Source organism: Engystomops pustulosus, chromosome 4 (assembly GCF_040894005.1).
Source record: "Engystomops pustulosus chromosome 4, aEngPut4.maternal, whole genome shotgun sequence".
Classification (NCBI taxonomy): domain Eukaryota; kingdom Metazoa; phylum Chordata; class Amphibia; order Anura; family Leptodactylidae; genus Engystomops; species Engystomops pustulosus.
In genome coordinates, this window is record NC_092414.1 from 104,281,872 (window position 1) to 104,309,049 (window position 27,178).

The window sequence follows — 27,178 nt, forward strand, 5'->3', positions numbered from 1 at the left end:
TTACTGGGGAAGGGGATCTGATCCACTTCTGGGCAGCCGAGGTCTACCAATTTCCCCGGGGCTGCCAGATATCCTAAGCAGTAAGACCCCCTTCCGGGTCTGACTGTAAACTGTCTGCGCATGCGTCTGCATAAAAATATAAGCCCCTAAAATGTCACTTTCCCATACAAACACTTAATAAAGTATAGAAAACACAAATGCACAAAAAGCCCCCACATATTTGGTATTGCCGCTTCCATAACAATCTGCATAATAAAACAGAATCGTTACTGGACCTGCACTGTAAACAAAGGGGAGAATCATGCAAAAAATGTTCCTAAAATACATAATTTTTAATTAATACCCTTTAAAAAATGCTCTAAAATGTGATAAAAAAATGTTACGCACTGTAAAATAAGAACACTAAAAAGAACAGCTCTTTTCTCAAGAGTGAACCCTGTAAAAAAAAAGAAAAAAAAAAAAAACCTCCGAAAATATGTTTTTAATTCCTACCATTTAAAAAATGTTACATTCTCCATAATAAGACCGCTAAAAAGAACAACACTTCTCGCAAAAATAAGCCCTTAACCAGATTTGTCAGCCAAAAAATAAAAAATAGTTATGCATATGAAAAGAAAGTGGTGCTAAGATTAACATTTTACCTAATTACTTTTTTATTCAATAAAATTGGGGATCAATTTTAAAAAAAATCTATATTAATGAGGAATTTTCAGAATTGTGACGACCCATGGAATAAAAATAATATACTTCTTTAATGGAATGGTAAGCGGCCCAAAAAAAACCTAAAATTGATGATTTTCATTTCCAATAAAATTTCACCGATTCGCTATAGATGCTCAAAAATTATGTACTAGAAAAGTGCATCTCATGTGGCAAAAAAATAACCCCTTATACTCCACAATAAAAAGAAAGAAAATTATAGCCTGTACAATTGGACAATGCAAATATACTCTGGATGGTGCTCCTTCCATTCTATACCCGGCCCATACAGCAGTTTACCACCACATATAGGGCATCGGTGTACTCAGGAGAAATTAGGTATCAAACTTTGTGGAGCCTATTTTTATTTAATCCATTGCAAATGTTTAATTTTCCACCAAGATTAATGTATTGTCAAAAAATATTTTGTAGACCGCACCTCCATTTTGTTTTAACCTAAAAAAAAAAACCCTAAAGGGTTAATAAAGCAAGTGTGTTTTTTCATACATTGAGGTGTGTAGCTTCCATAATGGGGTATTTTACTAGTCTTGCTATTATTTAGGCCTCTCACAATCATTTGAAAGTTGAGCAGGTCCATCTCAATACGGGTTTTGGTGATTTTCCAAAAAATCTGAAAAATGGCACCCAAATTCTAAGCCTCATAACATTCTAGTAAAATATGTGGAATGTTAAAAATCCACGGGAACATAAAGCAGACATTTGGGAAATGTAATTATGAATTTATTTGGGTGCTATGTGACTATCTACTTCAAAAGTAGAGAATTTAGAACTTTGGAAAAAAATTTCAGTTTTTTTCATAACTAAACACAAAAGATATCATCCAAATTTTTAAACTAATTTGAAGAACGTGTCACGAGAAAACAATCTTAAAATCGCCTGGATATCTTCTAGCATTCCACAGCTGTATCCGCTTATAGTGACACAGGGAAGATTTGAGGCCAAATAGAGTCCTGAAGGGGTTAACACATTCCATGCCTTAACCCCTTCCCGGGGTTACGCGCGCCGTGCCCCGGTGCATGGAGAGGGCTCGCGGGCCGAGCCTTCTTCATAGCCGGTAAGTCTTTGCTGCATATTGCAGCAAAGGCTTACCGGTAACACCCGCGATCGGTGCTAGCACCGATTGCGGGTGTTTTCTCCTTGATCGCCGCCGGCAATGCTGCCGGCGGCTTCAAAGAGATGGCGCCGCATGGCGATCCGTCGCCATGGTAGCCTCGGGTGTTCCGAATACCCGAGGCTACTTCGTTTTAACCCATGCATTACAATGTGCTAATTGCACATTGTAATGCATGGGGAGTAAAATCCACATATACTGCCATACTTCAGTATATGATAGGATGAATCAGGCTACCTAGGGTTAGAGTACCCTAGGGAGTCTGAAAAATAGTAAAAATAAAAAAAAGTTTTAAAAAATTATAATAAAAAAAACCTAAAAGTTCAAATCACCCCCCCTCTCCCTAGAACTGATATAAAAATAAATAAACAGTAAAAATCATAAACACATTAGGTATCGCCTATCTATCTTGCCTGATCTATCAAAATATAATAAAGTTTTTTCACTGTGTTTAACCCCGTAACGGAAAATAGCGCCCAAAGTCGAAAATGGCATTTTTTTGCCATTTTGAAAAATATAAAAAAATTCATAAAAAGTGATCAAAAGGTCGCACAGTCCCAAAAATTATAGTAATGAAAACGCCATCAAAATTCGCAAAAAATGACACCACCCACAGCTCCGTACACCAAAGTATGAAAAAGTTATTGGCGCCAGAAGATGGCAAAATAAAAAAAAAAAATATTTTGTACAGGAGGTTTTAATTTTTTTAAATGTATGAAACCATTATAAAACCTATACAAATTTGGTATCCACGTGATCGTACTGACCCAAAGAATAAAGCAGAAATGTCATTTGGGACGCAGAGTGAAAGCTGTAAAATCCAAGCCCACAAGAAAACGTCGCAAATGTGGTTTTTCACCATTTTCACTGCATTTGGAATTTTTTTTCCCGCTTCCCAGTACACGCCATGGAATATTAAATACCGTCAACATGAAGTGCAATTTGTTACGCAGAAAATAAGCCATAACACACCTCTTTTTGTGGAAAAATAAAAAAGTTATAGATTTTTGAAGTTGGTGAGTGAAAAATGGAAGTGAAAAAACTAAAAAAGGCCAAGTCGTTAAGGGGTTAAAGTCCAATAGACAGCAAAAATCCATTCCAAACAATTTCGTCAGAGTCCCAGTCTCGTGGATGGGAACACCACGTGCTCATGCCCGCTATGTTTCAGTGGTCCTTCCCCTTTCTCAAGCATGGACAAGGCCTCTGCAGGTAAGCTTAAAGGACATCTATCACCAGGATGAAGGATTGTAAACCAAGCACACTGACATACTGGTGTGTGCCCCCTCTAGCGGGATCTACACCTTTTTAGCTTCTGGTTTTTACAAAAAATGTATTTTTAACATTTGCAAATGAGCCTGAGGGTCTCAAGGTGCTTATTAGGCTTATTTGCCTAGGTGTTAATGGAGCCTGGGGACCCATTAGGCTTATTTGCATACTTTTTATAACCTTTTTTTTCTTAAAAACAAAGGCATAAGAAGCTTAAAGCAGGGTGGATCCTGCCAGAGGGGGCACACACCAGTTTGTCGGTGTCCTTGCTTTACAATCCATGATCCTGGTGGAGGTTGTCATTTAAATCCATACAGCGCCTTAAAGAGACAGACGTTTGGTTTTCCATTTGCAAAAGGGTTTACAATCTAGCAGAAACTCCGCAGAGGACGATAACATATGAGCACAACATTCTATAATATAATCAATACAGCATCATAATATATTACAACTTATATGCAGCCTTAATAATTCCAATATTTATATAGTGCACACAGATTACACAGCGCTACACGGGGTTTTTTTTTTTTTTTTGACAAATCAATCAGTCATTTAACTTCACATCATTAACAACATCACCTCAACTTCTTGTAGAAAAAGATGTTGCAAGTCATAAACCATAAAAATGGCAGAACAATGTTCATTTCATCTCACCTTTACTGTGCAAGTAGTTTGGCCAACATATATTTTACCACATGGGCATTTCAGCAAGTACTGTATATAACATTGCTAGAATTAGAAAATAGCCTCACACTGGTACAGGATAACCGTTTAATAGATGGCTAGTAGTCTCACCCCTGATAATCTCTGAACTGTGTTGGCATTCCATACAGGCATATGTGCCCTTGCGTCAAGTTTGCCCCCCAAAATCCGATAAGCAGGCGTTTTTGCAATATCAGAATGCAGCAACATATTGACCAGAGATTTCCCTTTACTGTAAACTAACTGTGGAGACGCCTGGAACAATTTGCCAAATCTCTTACATTTTAATAAACTCCAATGTTTCAAAATGACATTTTTAATTATCGTAATTTAGTGTGTTCATCATACATAAATATATACTGCAATTCATCCTGTATGTAGCTCCCCTATTTGGTCACCTACCATTCTCACTTCATTTTCATTGTACCCTCTCTCCTTATTTTTATGATATTTAGCATCAAAGCTACAAATTCTCTTTGCTCTGAAGAACTGACTCTTGGCTATGCCATGAAAAGTTGATGGGGGATGAAGACTATCACGTCTCAACGTATTATTCTGATGACTTGGTTTAGTGAACAATGTAGTTTCCAATTTTTCTTCTTTTTTAGTGACCTCAACCTCCAGATAGTGTACTGAAGATCTTTTGAAATCGACCAAAAATGTAATTAATTTAAAAACTGTTAAAATTACAACAGCTGAGATTCACTACCCTTCCACAAAAGGAAGATATTGTCCACATATCTTAGCCATTTGGACAAGACATGTGTGCGGGCTCCCCTACACATGTATAAGCTCAAATTCAGACCTGAAAATGTTGTCTATACCAAGAACACTCTGTGGCTCCTAGTTACGCCAAGATCTACCAATGTCATAATGAATTGAATCCTAGGGTTACTTAGCTTAGCGTCTTCACATAACTTGTGTTAGTATATAGACTTTTGATGTCTAGTGTACATAAATATGTTACATTGTCCACCTCAACATCTTTAATTCTATTGAGAAAATCCCCAGTATCCTTTAAACAGGGCAAACCTTTCACAATTTTTTAAAATAAAAATGAATCCATGTATAGTACAAGTGGCTGGATGATTGAATTCACCCCAGAGACTATCAGTCGTCTTTGGGGAGAGGGTCATCCTACTTCTGTAAATTTTCAGGAGGAGGTATAAGATAGGACGTCTATTAAAGAAGACTGTAAATGCCTCATTAAATATCAATGCTCCCAGAAGGGCATCAGCTAACACCCTCTATGTCTCTTTAGCTATAGACTCCGTTGGGTCACCCATCAACCTCCTATATACCTTTTCATCCGACAACTGGCAATAAGCTTCATCCAAATATTGTTGTTTGTTTAATACCACTGTGCGACACCTTTGTCAGAATAATATGTTGAGACGTGAAAGTTTTTATCCCCCATCAACTTTTCATGGCATAGCTAGGAGTCAGTTCGTCAGAGCAAAGAGAATTTGTAGCTCTGATGCTAAATATAAAAATAAGGAACTCCTCATTGGAAACTTCATGTAAAGAGGGTACAATGAAAATGAAGTAAGAATGGTACAGAAGGTGACCAAATAGGGGAGTTGAAGGTGAGAGCGAATTACTACCCTCTTGATACTAAAAAAGGTATACAGGATGAACTGTGGTATGTATCTACGTATGATGAACACTTTAAATTAATTCAAAATATACATTGGCATTTATTAAAATGTGAGAGATTTGGCACATTGTTTCAAGCTTCTCCACAGTTTGTTTACTGTAAGGGGAAATCTCTGGCCAATATGTTGGTGTATTCTGATATTGCCCCCCAAAAATGAGATAAGTAGGCCAAACTACTCGCACAGTAAAGGTGAGATTAAATGAACATCGTTCTCCCATAGGAGAAGACATTTGAGTCTAGAATGAAAAAAGACGATGCACAGGGGTACAAGGAGACAAAAGATACTAAGAAAAAAATAAACAATATGGGGAGACTAGTGGCTAAACACTTAAAAAAAAAAAAAAAAAAAACATAGGGTTTATGATTTGCAATGGTGTATTCTACAAGAAGTTGAGGGTGGTGGTGTTAACGAACAAGATAAGCGTCACACTTTAAAGAGACATATTGGATATATTCTTTGAATGCATTAAGCCCAAATTATCCCTATCGTCCTTTAGCTATGGTTACAGATTGGTTTTCCATTTGTAAAATGGTTTACAGGTGTCTGTCTCTTTTAAGACACTTTATGGATTTAAGCTGACCTGCAGAGGCCTTATCCATGCTTGAGAAAAGGGGAGGATCCCCGAAACAAAGCGGGTGTGAGCTCACGCTGTTCCCATTCACAAAAGACTGGGACTCTTTCTAAATTGTTTGGAGTGGATTGTTGCTGTCTATTGGACTTTAAAAGGACTATTTATGGACTTTATGGTTTCATTCAGAATCAGCGCATGGTATGTGTTAATAGCTGTAAGAAAATTAATGTAAAGAAAAATAATTTTTCACAAAATTTTTGTTGGATATCTGTTTGTTTACATGTGAATTGGAGGCCACGGAAGCACCTCTATATGCCACTCGACTCCACTCTAATTAAATTAGGTTATTATCGATTTTTCCATGTTGTTAGTATTTTATCCATGGCAGCTCACCCACTTGTAATATTCAAACTATAAGAGACAATAGGGCAGATTTACTTACCCGGTCCATTTGCGATCCAGCGGCGCGTTCTCTGCGGTGGATTCGGGTCCGGACAGAATTCAGTAAGGTAGTTGCGCTGAAGTCCGCTGAAATGCACTCAAGTACACCGGCCTATTCCTGGTGAAGGTAAGTGCAAGCTCCGCAACACTTTTTGTTTTTTAAATGCGGCGGTTTTTCCGAATCCGTTGGGTTTTCGTTCGGCCACGCCCCCCCTGTAAATTAGTAAATGACCCCCACTGAATCTGCATGGCAACAAATGAGCATTTTTTTAAATATCCTCCTTCAGATAATACTACCTTGTTGCTACTACGTAGTTGCTTACTGCCATACACGTTGCTCTCCGTATTCAGCATTCTTGTATCACTTACATTCCTGTACCTGAATGTGGAAGCCTTGGAGAGGTAGTGAAACCCTGACAAACCAATCTATAGAAGTTTAGGAAGAAATTATATCTAGAATGTTTCAGGTTTTTTTCATATATTCTCTAACCAGTAGGTACTAAACGGTCAATATGGAAAGGTTAAATCTCTATGACTGCTTTATTTTGTGGTGGGATATAAGCAGCTAGTCATAGAACAGGCACAGATAGGATTGTGAGGCAGCATTCTGTTCAATGTGTGCGCTCATGAAAGTCCAAGTAATTTTTGTTTTCATTCTTTTTGTCCTGTAGATCGACCAGTACCTGCAACATCTTTCCTCCCTACACAGCGACTCCAGCTTAGGAGGGCAGGGCAATGGTTGTCACAGCTTTCCCTGTTTTGTCTGCCTGCCAAGTACAGCTCTGGAGTTAGCCGTGAGGTGAGAAAGAAATTGCATGGTCTGGTTTATTTCCTATAGTAGATAATACATCATGAGCGTCATCCTCAACACAGAGCCATAGGGTATAATTCTATAGAGTGACATTGCTGAACATATTGTACTGTTGTATAACTTGCATCACCAAGATAGGCAGATATAGCGAATTTAGAAAAGTCATAGTTTATAGAGATCTTATGATGCAAATCTACTTGTAATGTCTTGTATAGAAGTTCTTCTTGTTACTCAGTGATACCTGTGCTTGTTGTTCCCAGATTCTCCCCAGAAGCCGCATCAAGGCGAGGGCTCAGCACAGCAGAAATGAATGCTGTAGAAGCAATTCACAGAGCGGTGGAGTTCAATCCACATGTGCCAAAAGTATGTCTCTTTTCATCAATACGGCTGGCTTTAAAGGGGAACCCAAATCCTACAGTGATGACTTTTAGCCTCTAATAGGACATAATCACATATAGATCATATTTCCAAAGAAATATCAAGAAAAGTTGGGAGTTCTTTGTCATATTTATCTGTTCGATGAATATTATAAATTTATCCCAGTGCTCATTCCCCAAAACTCATAAAAGTATGGTTCCGAAAGTGTCCATTCTCACCACACCAGTATACAGTCAGGAGTATAGAAGATATCTCTCTCGGGTATGATCTAGTGGTTCCCCTGCCACAAACGGTCTACTCCAATGTCCAGAATCCACTGTAATTTTGATCCTTTTGAGTTTGGGGTTAAAAAAATAATTATATCTACTCACAAACATCCCAAAAAATGTAAAAAATCAACATGTGTTAGTATTGGATGCTAAACACCTCTTCAGGCTTCACTTGGGGCATAGTATTGGCTTTCTTCCAATTCCTTTAAACACAATAATAGTAAAATCCCCTCCCAAACGAATCGGCTCCCTCTCTAGTCCCCTAAAATTCTAAAACTCTAATATTCGCAGTTCCCCTGAAGTCCAATCTATACACTAATCAAAATGCCCTTTCACTTTAAATACCATTCCCTCCTCTTATTTTGCTGCACTACTACTCCACTACTATTTTCTTAGGCCAGTCAGGAAACAAGAATAAAACTCTCCCCTTTTTTCTTTTCTGCTCAACTTATTTTGCTATTCTAGGTTGTCCCTCTGGTCCGATCTTTCGACCAATCACATTATTGTCCTGTATGTTTAACAATTTCCCTCCCTTTTCCTATTCCAAGAGTCTTTACTTTTTGTGCTACAACAACTTCTAAATTAGTGTACCATCATGTTATATTTATTAACAAAATTCCCCCCATTTTCTACCATGTGCTAAGGAATTAAGTGCACTAATTATTTGTAGTTCCTCTATTCTCTATAATATTGGTTTTCTTCTATAAGATTAGTTGAAGATGGTGTAATAGCCTTATACAGCATTAAACTATTACACCTGTAGTGTTATATAGTATATTTTATACAGCATAAAGCTATTCCACACATAACGCTATATACTAGTGCTGTAAACAGACACTTATTATATTAAAAAATAAACCCAGAAGTATAAAAATGAACTACATGACCTACCAGAGAAAGCAATCAATTATATTACATGAAAGATATGCAAATATTAAATATTATGGAATTCAATTATTTAAACATAAAATTTCCACAAATCCCAGTGATCTATTATAAAGCGAAGGCCCATAAAAGCATCACTAACCCCCCAGGACACCCCATAATCTTTGGGATTAATTCACTCACAAGATGCCTTTAGGCATATATACATTTTTTATTGCATAGACATAAATATAGATATAAAATGAAATCATACTTAAGACTCACAACAAATTACAGAAAGTTTGAAAAGCGTAAATATTAGGGGAGAGAAAGTATTGCTTTGTAGATGCGATGTGTTGTCCCTTTACACATGCATATCAAGAAAAGGGAGTAAAAATCAGAGGATTACCTGTATTCAGACAAAGAAATTACACCACCACATAGGGAATGAATTGTCAAATCTAATCTTTTTTTTGCCTAAATATTTTTGGTATAGATACCCTTTTTATAACCAGAATACAAGAATGGTGATGGGGCGCAATTCTCCCCCAGCTTCACCAATCTGTACATGCATACATTTGAGGAAGAGTGTATAGATGTGTATATATATTCTGCTAATATATATTATAATATACGTATAGATAGAGATATCTTCTTTACTTTTGAGATGGAATATGAGAGAATTGGGATTTGGAAATATATGTAGAAGACAACATCTTTTATGCTTTTTTTTTTTTTTTTTTTTTTTAATGTGTACAAAACATATGTGTATTTCTTCTTTTGCATCTTAGTACCTTCTTGAAATGAAAAGTTTAATCCTGCCCCCTGAGCACATTCTGAAGAGAGGTGACAGTGAAGCAATAGCATACGCTTTCTTTCACCTTCAGCACTGGAAGAGGGTAGAAGGAGCATTAAATCTCTTACATTGTACGTGGGAAGGGAGTAAGTATAATTGTTCTTTTTTAAATCCTATTGGCCTGTTATTCACAGCATCCTATTCATCCTTCAGTACCTAGAACTGTGCAAGATTTTAGTATTGGGGTTCCTTTTTTCTTTCCTCAAGATAAGTTGGTGTGCGTATTTGGTGTTTGTAATCTGCCATCAAAGAATTCATTTTGCAGCATTTTTACAACTACTATTTAAATCCGTGGCAAATAAAGGCTAATATGAGCCCCGGGCTGTATAGAGGGCTCAGATCTTAAATTCATAGATACAACCTACACCTGAATTCCCTTCTACACCATATCCACAAAAGTTACTAAAAAGCATCCACTTCCAAATAAGTAAATACTGACAACATTACTAACAATTGATAACACCCCCACACAGTATAAGGGACTACATTTAGAAGACCACTTTGCTTCCTGACACACTGTGACTAGCTTGCCACATGCTGAGAGTTGTCTCACACACACACTAGGATAGTCAGACGTAGCATCTAGAAACTAATAGGGAGTAACCTGCTCCCTTACTTCATAACGCATTCTTCCAGCTGTGGCTTATTGCTGCTGAATTCTCTACAGATGTCTACTGCTCCATACAGCATCCTTAAAGGGCTATTCCCACGAAGACCAGTTTCTTAAATACTGTATATACTCGAGTATAAGCCGCGGTACCTAATTTTAATACAAAAAAAACTTGACTCGAATATAAGCCGATGGTGGGAAATACATTGGTCAGTTTCCCCAGTATATAGCCAGCAGCCCTCTAGTATAAAACCAGTAGCCCCCTGCCCCCAGTATATAGCCTGTGCCTGCTCCTTGTATATAGTCAAACCCCCCCCATGTTTCATGGTTGTAGATGGGTAGTGAAAGGTGTATTCTCCAGTCACAGGACTTGGTCACAAACTCCATTGTGCCGCATCCTGAAAGATGAAGAGGAAGGTGGTGCTAGCTTTGTGTTGCCTCTAATGCCTTACCATAATTGCATGTCTCTGAAAACCCAGCACATAACTATTATACCATTTTACATTTTGCTTTTGAGCTGAAAATCACCAGTCTGCTCAAGTAATCTATCCTTCTTAATTATGGTTTTGTAAGTGACCACTGCTTTGGGTTCCTGTTCTTCTGGCACCTTGGCTACTTGTAGCCTGTGGTTTTAGAGGTGGCTAAGTTTTGCTTTCTTTGGAAGAACAAGGATTATTGGTAGCTAGATGAACATGAGAAGTTTATTAAGTGCAATTCTTGGTGTGGAAATTCTTTTGTAGTACACAGAATCTACCAGCAGGTGGCAGTTTTAGACATAGAATACTTCTGTCTTCATACAACTGCTTTATAAACTGCCAGGCGGAATTATAGATACAGTTACCATAAAATAATTATACAGTAATTAAAGGCTAATATTTGCTTTGTGTTCCCCTGTAGTGTGTCATGTTCTCCATCAAATCCATATAATTGTGCCTCGGCGGAATGTTTGTCTCATTCTATCTTCATATATATTCCACATAACGTCCCTGAGGCCTGTTTCTCAGGTAGTAGACAGCTGAAGACTGGATTGTGTCCATAATAGCCTTGTCTCTGCCCCAAGGATATGTTCACACATTCCAAAAATCCTAGACCTCTTTTTTTCTATGTTGTAGGTTTAACCAAACATCTGTATTACTGGTGTCCAGCCATTCCATTTATACATGGGCTGGTACAGATCATGACTTTGTGTCTACTGATTCAGCACAGGGTGACATCTGATGTTACAACAGACGCCGTATTTATCTCATTGGAAAGCAAACAAGGCTGGCTAACCTGAACTGGAGCTGCACGTGTACAGCCGTGTTGGTGTTGGTGCTGGCGAGAGTCAGGTGCCTCGTTTTGTAGGTTCGCTCTGTTCCAGGGTGGAGGGGTGACATTATGCAGCAGAGGTTGTGAAATACACAACACATTAGTCAGACATTGTGTAGACAATACATACATGACACATTTACTTGCCATCTGTATGACATAGATGATACAGTCACTTGTTGCCGCAATATATACAATATAAAGATCCACCCTGCAGCGGACTATACAAGACACACGTTTTCATACTTCACTTGAAAATAAGATCTGCTTAAATAAAGAACTCAGGAAAGCATGTGTCCAAATGTGTATCCATGATGTATGCACTTAGATGAAATTATATACACAAGTGCATACACAATAAATGTGGATGAATTCTCTGCAATGTCACTTTCAGGGTCTGCATCATCTGTTGACTCACTGTGGTTCTGGATTTAACCCCTTAGTGCCATCTACAGCACACAAATCTGCAATATAAAGGGTTGTCTGTACATTTCCCCCATAACTAGGGACTATTATGGCCACTCCACCAGCACCCATGCTGTATGATCACAGGGCCTGGCTTATAACAAAATGGGGGGTAGTGTCTAGTACGTTTTTATTTGGCAGACACAGTACCCAGATAGAATTTGCTTTAGTTGGTCTTAGTTCAGTGGCAAAAATAATGTGTATTTTCATGTTGTGGGCCCCCTTTTCTCATGGTCTCTTACGTCCACCTCATCCTGTGGGCCCCCTCTTATATTTAGGCCCCATTACAACCCCCCCCCCCCCCCCCATAATATTGTGACCCCTAACTCCCCATCATATTGTGGTCCCCAATCCTCCTTCCTTCCTTGTTTCAGCATAATAAAGTACTCGCCTTTCCCTGTTAAGCAGCAGCTCTCTTCACATCACATTGTGCCTGCTGGCCTCTGCCTTATATAGCCACAGCAGGGGAACAGTGATAGTGGGGGCCAAACCAAATGGTGTCTGCGCTCACCACTCGTTAATTTATTCTGTATCAGAATGCAGCATTGCTAACTTTTGTTAAGATACACTATACAAAGTTTTTTTTTGGAGATAAAAACCTTTACACTAACATTTGGACTTTACCATAGCCCAGGCCATTTCTACACTGATTGGGGACACATTTCAATGTTTTTTCCCGGTCAGTGAAGGGAACCATAAAGGAAAGTTTCACAGCATATTTGTTTCTCTATTACATGTCACATGGTGGAAAGTGTTTTCTGTCTTCTGTACTCCTCTGTCATTTGCTTGGTGTAACCCACAGCTCTTAGGGTGCTGTACCTGCATATAAGAGGCACAGTGTCACCAAATATCAAGTTATTGAATTCCTTCCTTTACAAGTTAATCACAGTATTGGCTGTGACATTAAAACCATTATGTGATAGCTATTGGGGATCATTTATTAACACACTTGCACCACAATATCAAGGATTTTAGACCATTTTTGGAACTTTTACAACTTGGGGGGGCCTCATGTGAAAGGGCATAGCCAACAGGAAATAGCCTGTATGCCAAAAATTGTGGCACATTGTTTAGGCCTATCACTATCTTATACTGCACCAGAATACATCACCACAGTGATAAATCTGGCGCAGCAATAGAATAGAGTTTTCTAGCAGAGACTGGTGGAAAGTGAGACACATTGTTAAATTCCCCCCATTATAGTACAATCTACAATGTTCTCATTGTTTTTCTTTGACCATGTTGATGCATCCTTTAGTGCCAGACAGCTGATGCCAAGACACATAGTTTCTGGTGGTAAAACTGACGTTGGATGGTTCTAAGTGACCCTAAGTGTCGCAGGGGGCCCTTCATTGCCCAAGTCACTGGCTTCTTTACATCCCTCTGTGTATGTTTTTCAATTCTATTATTTTCCATCTGAAAATTCTACAGTAATGAAACCTTGGTCCTCCCCACTATTAACTATGAGAGTAATTTCCACTCCTACTTGCCAGTCATTGTTAACTTAGTGATGCACATAACAGTGTTACGAATGTATTAGTACATGTGATGAAATTGCTATTTATGAAGTGGATGAATTTGGAATAATGTTCCTGTGGTTTGATTCTACAGTCTCCTTGCACTAGTTGTCCTCATGTAAAGAGGTCCTTCATTTTCATCCAAGAAGGGAACATTCTGGTCTTCCATTTTCCAATTAGATTTTTCCTCTCTCCCCTCAAGAGACTCATCCCAGTTTCATGCCTTGTTGGTATCAGTTTATTTCATGAACTATTGAGGTAACAACAGATATTTGTTCCCTTAACCATTTCAGCCATTCTTTACATAAATATAAACTCAGGAAATTATCATTAGGAACTGGAAGTCTGTGCGATACCCATCTCCATTTATTGTAGGTGTACAGATTAAGTAATGACATTATACATTACGTATATTAACACCAAGGAAATTGTGCATAAATATTGATTGAAATGTTCCACTAATCTTCATACATTGCATTATGACGTCTGAAGCACTTCTACAATGCTTCACACGTCTATTGTTGTATATGCACAGTATATTGCATGAAATGCCAATGTTATAATCTAAATGTTTGTTTTTTTGTATAATTATATCGGTCCTCACAATTTTGCTATTTTCTCAATGTCTTCCATGTATGTTGATATGATGTCATCTGTTCCCGGAAGCATGATTATAAGGAGAACATCAGTCATGTGCGGCTGTTCTCACACCACTTACAACTGCTGAAATATTAAAGTGGAACAATGTGACTTTGAAGGCTACAGGGATTTCCTGTAAAATTGATAAAAGTAGAGTCATGGTGAAGATATACAAGCTCTTGTTACATTAGATATCAAATATGCAGGACACTACCCTACAATCTGTGTTACATTATTTGGCTGTAACTGATCAAATCCTACACATGCTGGTTTTATTTCATAAATATACTTCAGGCGGCTATGATTTATTCACCAAAATAAATGCCATCTGTTAACAAGACCCCTGCTCTACCTAACTTGGGGTTTATAGTCTTGTTACATCTTGTAGCCAAAAGAGTCTCCAAGTTGACAGAAAATGTCTAAAATCCAGATGTCCACGTCACCTTTATGACGTACAACTTTTCAAAAAGTAGCAAATCCACTCCAGCCACCTCTGGGCGTAGGAAATACTGAAGAACTGGCTGCACAACAATTTTGGTGTACAATCACAAATTCACTGCTGAGATAATACCTCATATGCCAGATTTCTTAAGCGGTTTAAACCACCATGGTGTAGCCGACCTGCATGAGTCTATAAACTGTAGTACAAATCCTGCCAAGGGGTCAACACATGGTCAGGATTTTGCATCAGTATTTTTAAGCCAAAGCCAGGAATGGTCCAAAACATAATGAATAAAATTTCTCTGTGTAGGTTCCACTTCTGGTTTTGTCTTAAAAATTCTGATGCAAAATCCAGATCAGATCCTGACCATCTGCAAATATCCTCTAAACTCTCTAAAGCTGAGATATATGCAGCCAAACATTACATGCTGTGTGTATTCATCTGTAGGTGTTCAAGATACTTACCGTATTCATGGCTGCTGCCTTTCTCGCTATTAAGAAAACACTTGTGTTGACATTCTACTATATATCTATTAACTACAAATCTGATGTTACTTGTCTTTCAGCATTCAGAATGATTCCATACCCACTGGAAAAGGGTCACCTTTTTTACCCATACCCAATCTGCACAGAAACGGCTGACAGAGAATTACTTCCCTGTAAGTACTGTGTATCCTATACTTTCTAAATAGTTAGTTGCTTGACAAATAAGGGTTCATAAAAAAAAAGGCAGTCAACCAATAAATTAGGTTATCAGTGGCTTATATCTGTGTCTGCTGATAAAAAATTGCTTCTCCTACTAAAAAGTTTGGTTTTTATGTAGGTCCAGGCAAACAAAATTTTCTACAAACACATGTGAACAATAACAAGTTGTCTGGCAATTGTTTGCCAAATGCGCTTAAAAAAAAAAAAAAAAACACAGTCCAAGGCTACCTCCATCTAAACTTGGCAAAATCAGTGACTAGAATCTGAAAAATTGGATGCCACACTGAAGCAGATAAGCTGGAAAAAGACAATGATCCTCAAACTATAGTCAGAGCATTTCCTAGTTTTTCAGAGATGACTAAACTTTTCAAGGAGTCTCATGAGCCGTGTGCCATTTGTTCAAAGAACGGACGACAACAACAAACTGCTCTTATTTATTTAACCAGGATTTGATGTTGTTTGTCACAACACTATCCGCTTTTTAATATAGATCTGGCATGGCTGTTCCACTTGCAGAGGGAACAATATTTCTATATAATACGGGGACTCATGTCCTCTGTGTGCAGCCTGTGACATCTTGCCACCATGCAGCATGTCTTCACCCCGTCTGCACACATTTGTGTGAAGTGGCCCTTACTCTGTCCACAAGTTCTGGAATATTGGTGAATGATGGGAGAAGAGTTGCCTTATCATTCCGCTGGCCAATAATTTGCAGGGAAAACTGTTGACAAGGGAAATGTATAGGAGAAGCATAAAGAAAATAGTTACATCACATGTCACTGTTACCACTTTGGTAATAGAAGTATAGTGGTTATACTAAACCTTCTTCCTTGCTTACAGCCTTTCATGAAGTCTCTGTGTATCCAAAAAAAGAACTTCCTTTCTTCATACTCTTCACAGCCGGATTGTGCTCTTTCACAGCCATGTTGGCTCTTCTCACACATCAGTTCCCAGAGCTTATGGGAGTATTTGCAAAAGCTGTAAGTATTCACTTCCCATTGCCTCCTGTACTTGCCGTGTTAGCGGCGACACTCTCACATCCACTTCCCATTGCCTCCTGTACTTGCTGTGTTACCGGTCACGCGCTCACATCCGCTTCCCATTGCCTCCTGTACTTGCTGTGTTACCGGTCACGCGCTCACATCCGCTTCCCATTGCCTCCTGTACTTGCTGTGTTACCGGTCACACGCTCACATCCGCTTCCCATTGCCTCCTGTACTTGCTGTGTTACCGGTCACACGCTCACATCCGCTTCCCATTGCCTCCTGTACTTGCTGTGTTACCGGTCACACGCTCACATCCGCTTCCCATTGCCTCCTGTACTTGCTGTGTTACCGGTAACACGCTCACATCCGCTTCCCATTGCCTCCTGTACTTGCTGTGTTACCGGTAACACGCTCGCATCCGCTTCCCATTGCCTCCTGTACTTGCTGTATTACCGGTCACACGCTCACATCCGCTTCCCATTGCCTCCTGTACTTGCTGTGTTACCGGTAACACGCTCACATCCGCTTCCCATTGCCTCCTGTACTTGCTGTGTTACCGGTAACACGCTCACATCCGCTTCCCATTGCCTCCTGTACTTGCTGTGTTACCGGTCACACGCTCACATCCACTTTCCAAACCTCTCCTGTCTTTTATATGGCTGATCAGGTGTTCCTCTTTTTTCAACAGTTTCTGAGCACCTTGTTTGCACCTTTGAACTTTGTTATGGAGAAAGTGGAAAGCATCCTTCCTTCCAGCTTGTGGCACCAACTTACACGAATCTGAGACTTCTGCAGCATTAGAAGATTAACACAACATCATGGCTGCCAGCAACAAAGCATGACCTGAAAAGGAACTGTTCATCAATGGACTGTCTGTTCTCATATACAAACTGTTTTTGTTGTTAATGAGGAAAACCATTATGTTCAATTATATTTTGCCTTCAGAGAAAAACAAAAATACAAAAAAAAAAACAATTCTTTAAAATAAAGTTTTGTGTATGGCAGCAGAATTTTCAGTGCCCGACTCCGCTGTGTCCATTCCAGCTGCCACTAACCAGCAGCTATGAGTTCTACAAACTTGGATTGGGTCCACTCACCGCATCATCTAAAACTATGACGTCTGCATGGACGTCTAACAAAATTGAATCATGTGGATTTGACTTGACTTTTTACACTTTTTTTTTTTTTTATCTGTAGATAAGCAAACTGAAAGAGAAACTGTTTCCATACAGCTTCCGAAGCATCACAAAACATGCCAGAGGTTTTTTACAGGTTTTTGGGTGGCATAAGGGTCAGGCGCAGAGACCTCCACCATGGTGCTTCTTTGGTTATTAGTAGTTAATGGGCTTGTCTCCTGAGAAGACAAACATCCAAGCTTCAGTTGCCAAAAGAAACAAATGACAGCCATAGGGGTACAGTTGAGCTCTATTGGAGTTCTCAACTTCCACATCCCTGAACTCTAAACTCTTGACCTGTTGTTATGACATAAGGAGTAACAATGCATGTTGTGAATTGCACAATTTCAGTCAATATGGGGGAAAAAAATTGGAGTATATGACAGAGACCAAGAGGGCATTAAACTTCAGCCTAAAGTTATACCTACATAGAGAATGTTTTCTATGCTGGTTGAGGTACAGCTACAGCCCAAATTCAATAGTCTGAATTGCTTGTCCTGGAGTTAGAATGTTATTTTAGTGTCACATGTGATAGTAAATAGATCTTTTGGCCTGTCATGCCCATTTATGGGGGAGGAGGGTATATCGAATATATTAGTGGTATAAAAAAAGTGCTCAATATAAACCTTAATTTTGTTTTTTTTCTGCTGTGCTTAGCACAGCACTAAGGACACATGCTCAATCACTCCCAAACCTGGCCCGCTCCTTCCCCCTACGGCTATCTGCAGAGGGGTCCTCTATTAAAACTCTATAAGTTGCACTGCTGGGAACGCCATCTGCAATAAACCCACTTTAGAGACCTGAGCTGTTGAAAGAGTTACCTTAGTATGTATGAACACCAGATATTGCCATTGCTGGATTTACAAGAATATATAAGCCCCCATGTAATAAATAGATGCATATATTTAATGGTTAGACAAGGCTGTATGTATGTCAGGATACTGATGAGTAGAAAGCAATATGATTTCATTTACACACATATGAGCAAGATTTCATATTTCGACTGTAGCAGAAGACTTTATGTAAACCAAGTTCAAGGTTACAAAGATTTGGAAGCAAATGGGAATTTACTAATTAAATGCACAGAAATTCCTAAATATGCCTTGCCTCCTATGAGCCAAAAATATTGCCAAATTGTAGACAAAACTGTCTAAAGATACTCCAAAGTAATTATTCAGCACAAGCCACTGTGATACATATGGCCCATCTTTAGAGTCCCTAGCCTAAGTCTATTAGAGAGGATAAGGAAATTCATGATTACCTTCACCAGAGAAAGAAAAACCTCCATTTTTACTACATTGGAATCTCTAACTTCTCCAAACATTTCAAATGTGCAGTAATACAGAAAGTTTAAAAAATCCAGAGAGGCCCAGGGCTTACAGGACCAGATGATGTATGTACGTACGTACCACATTACTGCAAGCAGAATACAAAGCGACACTTCTTTTCTGCGCCCTGAAAAGGTGAGACTACAATGCACACAGTCACATTGTGAAGAATATACTGGGCTTTACGTCACCACACAAAACAAAGATCAATATGTAGAACAGCCTTAGATTTTTTTTACAGCACAATTGTATAGCTCCTTAAGTACTGGCACCAAAATATTTCATTTACAACATAACTTATTATAACTTAATAAAGCATAGAACATCCTTGTAATCCACACTGTTTGGCATGAAGATGCGTTTTCTGGTACACAATGTCTTCAGTAATGTTGGAAGATGCTGCTTTAGGTTTTCTCCTTCCACCCAGTATCTTTGGCTGCTTTACATGTGTTTACATCCACAGTTTCTAGACAGTCTTTACAGCGCACTGCGCAACACCAATGAAACTTACACTCACACTTTACCATTTTGGTAATGCGAGCAGTGTCATATCCTCTTCCACAGCACATAACCTCACAGCTGTCCATGCCACGTGAAGCCTGGTTACAGACCCTGCCAGCTGTTCCAATCGAACCTGTTGTGAGAAATAGAATTTAAAGTAAATTATCTGGCTGCCACGTAGGATGGTTAATTTGATGCACACCCTGCGGCATTATTTCCACTCAAGTGCACAAGTATTGTGTCTACAACAACCAGATTCCCCATCGGTTTTGTAGCATTAGTCTTAGTTCTTCCATCTGGAAGGTCAATAATGAACGGTTAATAAAATTGTGGTCACACTGGGATAAAGTATAGATGCCCCAACATAGGGGCCATCAACATTGGGGGAATTTATCACAACTCTGAGGCGTGTCTGTAATTTCACACATCCTGCGATTGCACCATTATTGGCACCACTATGGCCATGCTACTTTTTGGGCACAAAAGCATGCCTCAAAGTTGTGATGGATCCCCCTTTCCATTATAGCCAAGTGCATAAGGCCTCTGATGTAGTGTGCAAGAGCGTTCCTCTTTCTGCAGAGTAATGCAAGTGAATATATTTTTTTTCATTAAAGTAAGGCGGGCTTCACACCATATGCCTATACAGTGTGATAAGACCCCCAGGGACCCCTCCCCCCCCCCCCCACACACATACACTCCCCACAGCCGTCGTATGTGTTTCCATCCTGCATTTTTTGACGGCCAGGACGTAAAGTGGCCAGACGGAGGCAACAACTATGACTCCGTCTGCCACTATATGTCAATGTATACACTGGGTGCTTTCCTCACGTAAATGCTTAGCATACAAAAAAACCTGGTGTGAACCCACCTTAACTTTTTCACAGTATTTGTGTGATCTGATCCAGTTTTCCCTGGTCGTAAATATTGGACTTGAGAGTTAAAGGAAACCTTCATTGAGGAATCTACTATCAGAAGTAGATCTGATTGTAAATTCCTCCTGCCTGTATCTGCCCTATTCTGTTATTTAATAATCCTGGAACCTAACTTGTTAATTTATATATAACTAAAAATACATTTTGTTTTGTTTTTTAACTGCAGAGGCTACTGGGCGTGTACTAGCCTGGCCAGGCACTGGGAACTTAGGCTATTACACGCCCCAGTAGCCTCTGCAGTTATTTTACATGACTAAAATAATGTTTTTAACAAGTTAGGTTAGGTTCCAGGATTATTAAATGGGAGATTCTTCCTGCCTATGCACTAATCTATAATCAGGGCTACTTCTGATAGTAAATTCCTCATGGTAGCTTTCCTTTAACAGTAAAAGGCCTAATAAATGAATCTTGATTTGTGCTGTCCATATTTCCCTATGATGCAGATACTATGTCTGCACAGTACTGCTGACTTACTACAGGATAGTTTTTTTTAGCCATACCAGGACACTTCAACTTTAGCACTGTGAGAAGTTTTGTCACATATAACTATGCAATAGCTATAATTGATTGCACATTTCATGCTGAGCCCTTGTGATTATTGTAACGTTTGCCTGAGAAGACGCTGATACTTGATACCTTGTTCTTTGTACATGTCAACCAGGTATCATTCATCTATCATCAGTAAATCTAGAACATGTGCTGATTATGGTCAACACAAGGCCTAATCTCATTCCTACTATAAGGTGATAAAAGAACATACATTTATTTGTCAGATTTACATAGCATTTTAAAATACAACATATAAATCTCATTAGCCACTTCATCTGTTACGTAAAATAAGGAATTTATTACCTTACAAACCACAGACAGACTAGCAAGGATGTCAAGAGATATAGGATGGTGTAGCTAAGTGCTGCTGGTTATTTGTTTCCAGACCCCAAAGTTTTCTTTTCTATCTCGCCTTATTGTACATAAGTTGAACATTCAACTTATGATTCGAGTAAAGATCTTTGCCTGTACAGGTCTCCAACTGACTTACCTTACCTGTAGATAGTGGTAGATACATTGGCCATAGATTTATAGAAATAGTAGTTAATTGTGCAGCAGTATCATTATGCAAATGTTGCAACATTTTTGTACAATTTTTTGTTAATTGCTGGAATTAATGAACCCCTTAAGGATGCAACAATTTGTGACTCAAGGTGCAACCTTTAAAGAGAACCCGTCATGCAAAATAACCCCCCTAAACTAAATATATTTTCATAAACTGCCATTAGAGAGCATTGCCTCTATCCCTTTATTGTCCCTCTACATGCCTGTAAATCTAAGCAATGAGGTCCTAAAGCTGTATGCAAATGACCTGTGAAATGTCCAATGAAGCATTAGCATATTCAAGCTGTCCACTCTATTCATGAGTGGGAGGCACAGCCACACCCCCAGTGCATGACTGACAGCCTGTATAATAATGTGAGGCTGTATAATGATGTGCTTCCTGGTGCTGGTGGCCACGCCCCCTGCAGCCTGTGTGTGCATGTGTGTGTTTAGGAGAGATACAGCAGCTCCAGGTTGCAGCCATGTTACAGCAGAACATGTCAGATTCATGTGTAGCTGATGTCTGTGTCTCTCACCTGTATATTAGGAGGATGCAGCATGTCAGCAGATGCAGGACACACACTAGCCATGCTTTACTATACATTACACACAGACATGAGCAGGGGGAGGAGAGGGGAGGGGTAACAGGGGTGACATCACTGCCTCTGACCATGTGACCAGCCTCATTTATATGATAAAGAAAAGATGATTTTATAATGATTAATGTATGAAATAACTAGATAAAGGCTGGGATGGGATCCTTGTGAGCTGCTCCAACAGGTAAAGGTGACAGGACTAGTGACACAGACCTGATGACAGGTGTCCTTTAAATCTGACATACGTCACTTTATTTGATTTGACACATTGTACTTCCTATAAGTAGTACATTTTGGTTCATATGTCTTGCGTTTAATTCTAAAAAAAATATATAATACATTTGGGGAAATTTTAGAAAAATTTGTCATTTTAAAAATCCTGAATTCTGCTTTTGAGACAGGTGGTTTACCACCCAAAAGTTCCTAACATTTCCTATACCTCTGTTGTCAATTTTTGGCAGGATTTTTAAGACAACTTCAGAAAATTTCTTGGGTTTCATTTTTGTTTTTGATCAGATTTGAAGCATACAATATCAGAAACTACCTATGAATCACTTCATTTTCAAAGTTGTACTCCTCAATCCATTAAAAATATATTTTACAAAGTAGAAAGCTTAATAGAGCGATGGTGCTCCCCAAACATAACCAGCATGTTGGTGCCAGTAGGCACTCGACCACAGTAATTTAAGTGAGTTAACACCCACGAGCGGTGTTCGCGCCAATCATTTACTGGTCCTCTCATTCTAGTTACTGGTTGTATGGGTTCACTGCAGGGCACAGAAAAAAGGAGGGTCATGCAGCAGCCAATTTTGCCCTACAGCAGAGATGGCAAACCTTTTAGAGGATGAGTGCCCAAACTGCAACCCAACCCAAACTGCCAACCAAAAATTAAAGCAGTAACTTATTGCTCCCTGTTCAACAACTTTCAATCATATTGGCCTCCTGAGGACAGCAACACAGTAGAAGATGGAAAATTTTCATCATTTTAGCTTCTTTCCAGTTTCCCTCTGTACACAGAGAATCGTGTGGCCAGCGTGAGGCCCTCCAAAAAAATGTTCACCATATAGCATAATTGAGGACTTTCCCAACCCATTTACGTATCGCCATATTTTAAGTGATATAATACTTTAATATTTTTGTCTAGTTGTTTGAAGGCTTGCTTTTTGTGGGATATATTGTTCTTTTCACCAGTACCATTTTGGTGTACATACATTTCTCTGATCAGTTTTTACTGCATTTTATGTGGGACAAGATAGGTAAAAACTGCTACTGCTGGGTTGTTGCCCTTCTACGGCCCCCTCCATGTCTCCTGGTAGAGCCTCCAGCCTCTGGACACTACTCTGACAGACACAGCAAGCCTTCTTGCCACAGCTCAAATTGATGGGCCATCCTGGATCAGCTGCACTACCTGAGCCACTTGTGTGGGTTGCCAAGGCATTGTAGGGAAGTCATACAGGCAAGTGGAGGCCACACACAATACTGAGCCTCATTTTGTCTTGTGTGTTTTTCCCACTATAAACCCTGCACATTGAGGGTTAGGGTGAAGCAGTTGACCGCAATGATACCAGCTGGACAGGAATTTGATTTTTTTTCCTGTGAGAAACAGATGACAAGGAGCTTATGATTGACAGTAAACTATTTCAGCCAGTCCTCCTCTGAAACAGCTTTCATAATTCCAATTCCCAAGCATGAATAAACAGTGGTCTCCAGGATGTGGATGAGGAGGTCAGAAATGTGGGCATAGGAAAGAGAAGGTTAGTGGGAGGCGAAGAGCTGAACAAGTCGGCCTCAAGTTCTAAAATTAGTCTAGAAAGCATGGGGATTCTAACCTACGGACAAGAGTTCTGCAAGAAGGATGAGATTCAAAGAGGCCGATGAGGAAGATCCAAGATGATTCTGCTTTAATTCTGCCAAACCACGAAAAGGCGAGGGGCGCCATAGTCAACTAGAGACTAAAAGGTGTTACGAAGGATGTTGTGTGTATAAGTATGTTAAAGTGGTTACCCACTATTTAACATAAATTGCCCGTGTGCATTTCCTGTCTTGTAGATAATATCTGAATGTTTATCAAGTGATTAAGCAGTCCTGCTACTTCTTTTGTACTGTGTGCAGACCTTTTGTAGTTCTCTATTTACATCTCTGTGCGTTGCTGTATTGGAGAAGCTACAGCATAAAAGATATGACTCATCCTCCTCTCTCCCCCTTCCAGTCTCTGTCTCTGCTCCAGGTTATCCATAATGGCGTCGATCCTTAAGTCTCTTATCTCAGTCAGTCCACACACTGCATAAGGCAGCAGTGTAGAATAGGGAAAGGCTGCAGCTTTCAAATGAAGCAAAATAAAATTTGAGTGAGATGATCAACCACCAGTGGAGTCAAAGAAACTTTGAGGGCCTCCGATTTGCTACAGATTATTTTGACGTTGCAAAGTCTACCAAATCTATAAAATTCAGAAATGATGGAGGGGTCAATGACAGCTTAAAGCAGATAATTGCTTTAAGCATGGGCACATTGTAACAGATCTACAGAAATAATTCCTAAAGTCTCATACAGACTCCAGGTTGTCATGGCCAGCATCGGTTATGGGTGTTAACATTTGGTGTTTTCTTCAATATGCAGAAAACACCATGTCTGTATGCAGAGGGCTCAGCAACAAAGAGTTAAGGTTGGGTAAAATATCGTACATGTGGCTACAAGATTGGTAGTATGGAAGTAGATTGGCACTTTATGAGTAGTAGTAGTAATACTACTAGAGGTGGATGCAAATAGTTATTAGAGGTGGAATAAGGGGAACAGCAGCCCTAAGTGGTAACTGTGATGTGTTTGTGGTAGCATCAGCTGTTGTGTGGCACATGATGCCAGGCAGATGGCAGCAGTGCTATGATTGTGACCATAGCATAACAGAAGTAACCAGTGCAGTGATTGTAAGGAATATGATGGTTGGCAGACAGATAGTAAGAGTGCTAAGATGGGAAACTGAGGCTCTACATTGAGAACAAAGTTAAAGTCCATTAATATGGGAATAAAATATCTCGTAAATATCAGGTCTGGGAATTATGGCCTATATAAAATACGTAGTGGAAGCAGTAGTGCAGTAGTGTTTGAACTCATAATGTGCTGGGAGGACCAACCAGATACAATAGCACCTATCCCTATGACCTCCCATTGAGAAGCTCTGATCGGTCCTATGTTTGGGGAATTTCAGCTACCCAACCCAAGGGGAAGGAAGAAAGGACCATCCCAGGGGCAGGCAGGGAGTGTCCAAGTGGTTAAGTTCTACTTAACTTCTGAGGCATGGGCCAGTTGTTGTCATCTGTCCAATGTCATACCAGCATCACCAAGACCTGGTAACTGGCTTTTTGTTTATCTGCCAATTTCTGATCGTGCCAGTGACAACAGTAATAAGCTGACCTTACATACTTCAGGGCAGTGAGAAACCTTACTTTTACTGATCTCAATAGGCCTAATATCTACTAACTAAAATGGTTACCCATTGAAAAATGTATAACGTTTTCTATACCTTGCCATGAAAAAGTCTTCAAATTCTTGTTGTGTGTGACACGAAAATGTCAGGAATGAGCAGAAACATTAACTTTTTCATTAGTAACGTCTGACAAATGCCTACTGATGCAAACTTTTAGAGGTCCTGCAGCGCATCCCACATCCAATCCAAACGCAGTAGTACATATGAGTACTCCTGTTTGCATACTTGCATGACATGCATCTGTGTGTCCGCACCTATATGAAGAATAGGTGTGACTGTGTATACAGAGAAAGTGAGGGATTATCTGTATGTTACACACACTTTCTCCTTTCAGAACTTCCTGGTAAGCTTTACTTAAATGCTGAGTTTTGCTGTGAAACCTGATAGCGTCATAGTCTAGTATTGAATTGCTGAGAGGCATGTGCCAAGTGCAACAGTGCTGTTGATTCACTGTTATTGTCAGCCTTTATAATAATGCAATCCTGATTAAAATTAAGAAAAATACCAAAATACTTAAAAAAGATTGATTTTGATGTGTCTAACTGATTGTGACTGACAGAAGATGAAGTATACATTTAAAGTTTTGGCCGGATACTGCAAGTGCCAGTCAGAATCATTGCCATGGCAGGGACAAGACTACAGAAAGTAAATAACACATTTATGTTAAGAATGCAAATATGATGTCTTACTAAAGTTTGTGCACCTATAATGCAGCTAAGACTGGGAGGTTTAGCACTGACATAACACTTACCGATAACCATATGCATTTCTAAAGGAAATCCTCGCAGATGTCTAATAGCCAATTAAAATTGTTGACACTTTTATATTGTGTGTTATTCAGTTCTGGATAGAAAACTGGTATGGCTGCCCTCCCTCCTCTTTCCTCCAGGGAAGGACATTCTGTGGTGAAGCAATCTGCTAGACATCAATTACTATAAACAGACTTGGTCATAAAATGACTCATCGTTCTAAAAAGGTAAAATGATGGAAGATTTCATCTTAAACTCTGCAAGCAATTGAAGGATATGAAAATGTTGGCAAGACCAAACATTGGGGATGAGGTCTGTGTCCGTAAAACGTTCTTCATTCACATCATTACATTTGCTTTAAATTCAACACCTGATGAATATTGCAAAATGATTTATATTGGAAAAATTGCACAAGTGTTAAGAGCTTTCAATTTGAAAAATATTACAGCAGTTTATGAAAGGTGTTTCAAAAGGTGACATTTTAGATCTATCTGGGGATTCTGCTGAGTTAATAAACTACGTGCCATTAAAATAAGTAACATAGTAAAAATTTTAAAATGTGAGAAAAAGTGAGAGATTTTCATGCTCTGGAACCAGAATTCAGTATTACCTGAGTCTAAAGGTATTTGCCAATTTATTATGTAGCCTGTACTGCACCATCCATTGCCTGTCCACATGCCAGAAAAGATATGATGCTTACTGATATTATAATGTGTCTGATAGCCATGCATGTGCCAGGCATCAATTCTACATGTGTCAATGGTGTCTACCTGTAGAGTCCCAGCTGTATGACTGTATGTACCGTGGACTTTTTTAATAAGTGCCATACAAGTGGCAGACATTTCTTTATGTAAATGGAGTTTATCTGCAGCATATGCATGGATTTCAACAAACCTCCTTGAAATGAATAGACTGGCGAAATTACAGCGATGAATATCCTACTCTTGAACATACAGTTTGCTTATACGGATCGTCTACTATATGTATAACTGAAAATCCATATATA

The 27,178-nt window shown here is 39.2% G+C and overlaps 2 protein-coding genes across 4 annotated transcripts in view; one reads left to right on the forward strand and one right to left on the reverse strand.

Moving 5' to 3' along the window:
• Window positions 1-17,344, forward strand: part of ST7 (suppression of tumorigenicity 7) — a 73,888-nt gene extending 56,544 nt beyond the window's left edge. For 2 of the 3 annotated variants that reach the window (XM_072146955.1, XM_072146958.1), the window contains exons 11-15: window positions 7,541-7,643; window positions 9,583-9,733; window positions 15,194-15,286; window positions 16,173-16,312; window positions 17,007-17,343. In XM_072146955.1, the coding sequence (XP_072003056.1) occupies window positions 7,541-7,643; window positions 9,583-9,733; window positions 15,194-15,286; window positions 16,173-16,312; window positions 17,007-17,102 (583 nt within the window). In that variant the 3' untranslated portion in view covers window positions 17,103-17,343. Of the gene's footprint in view, window positions 1-7,540; window positions 7,644-9,582; window positions 9,734-15,193; window positions 15,287-16,172; window positions 16,313-17,006 lie in introns of all 3 variants that reach the window. The other variant, XM_072146957.1, reaches the window with a different exon arrangement.
• A 171-nt stretch (window positions 17,345-17,515) lies between these two features.
• WNT2 (Wnt family member 2) overlaps window positions 17,516-27,178 on the reverse strand; it is a 62,530-nt gene continuing 52,867 nt past the window's right edge. The window contains exon 5 of the mRNA XM_072146959.1: window positions 17,516-19,455. Within this exon, the coding sequence (XP_072003060.1) occupies window positions 19,226-19,455 (230 nt within the window). The 3' untranslated portion in view covers window positions 17,516-19,225. The remainder of the gene's footprint in view (window positions 19,456-27,178) is intronic.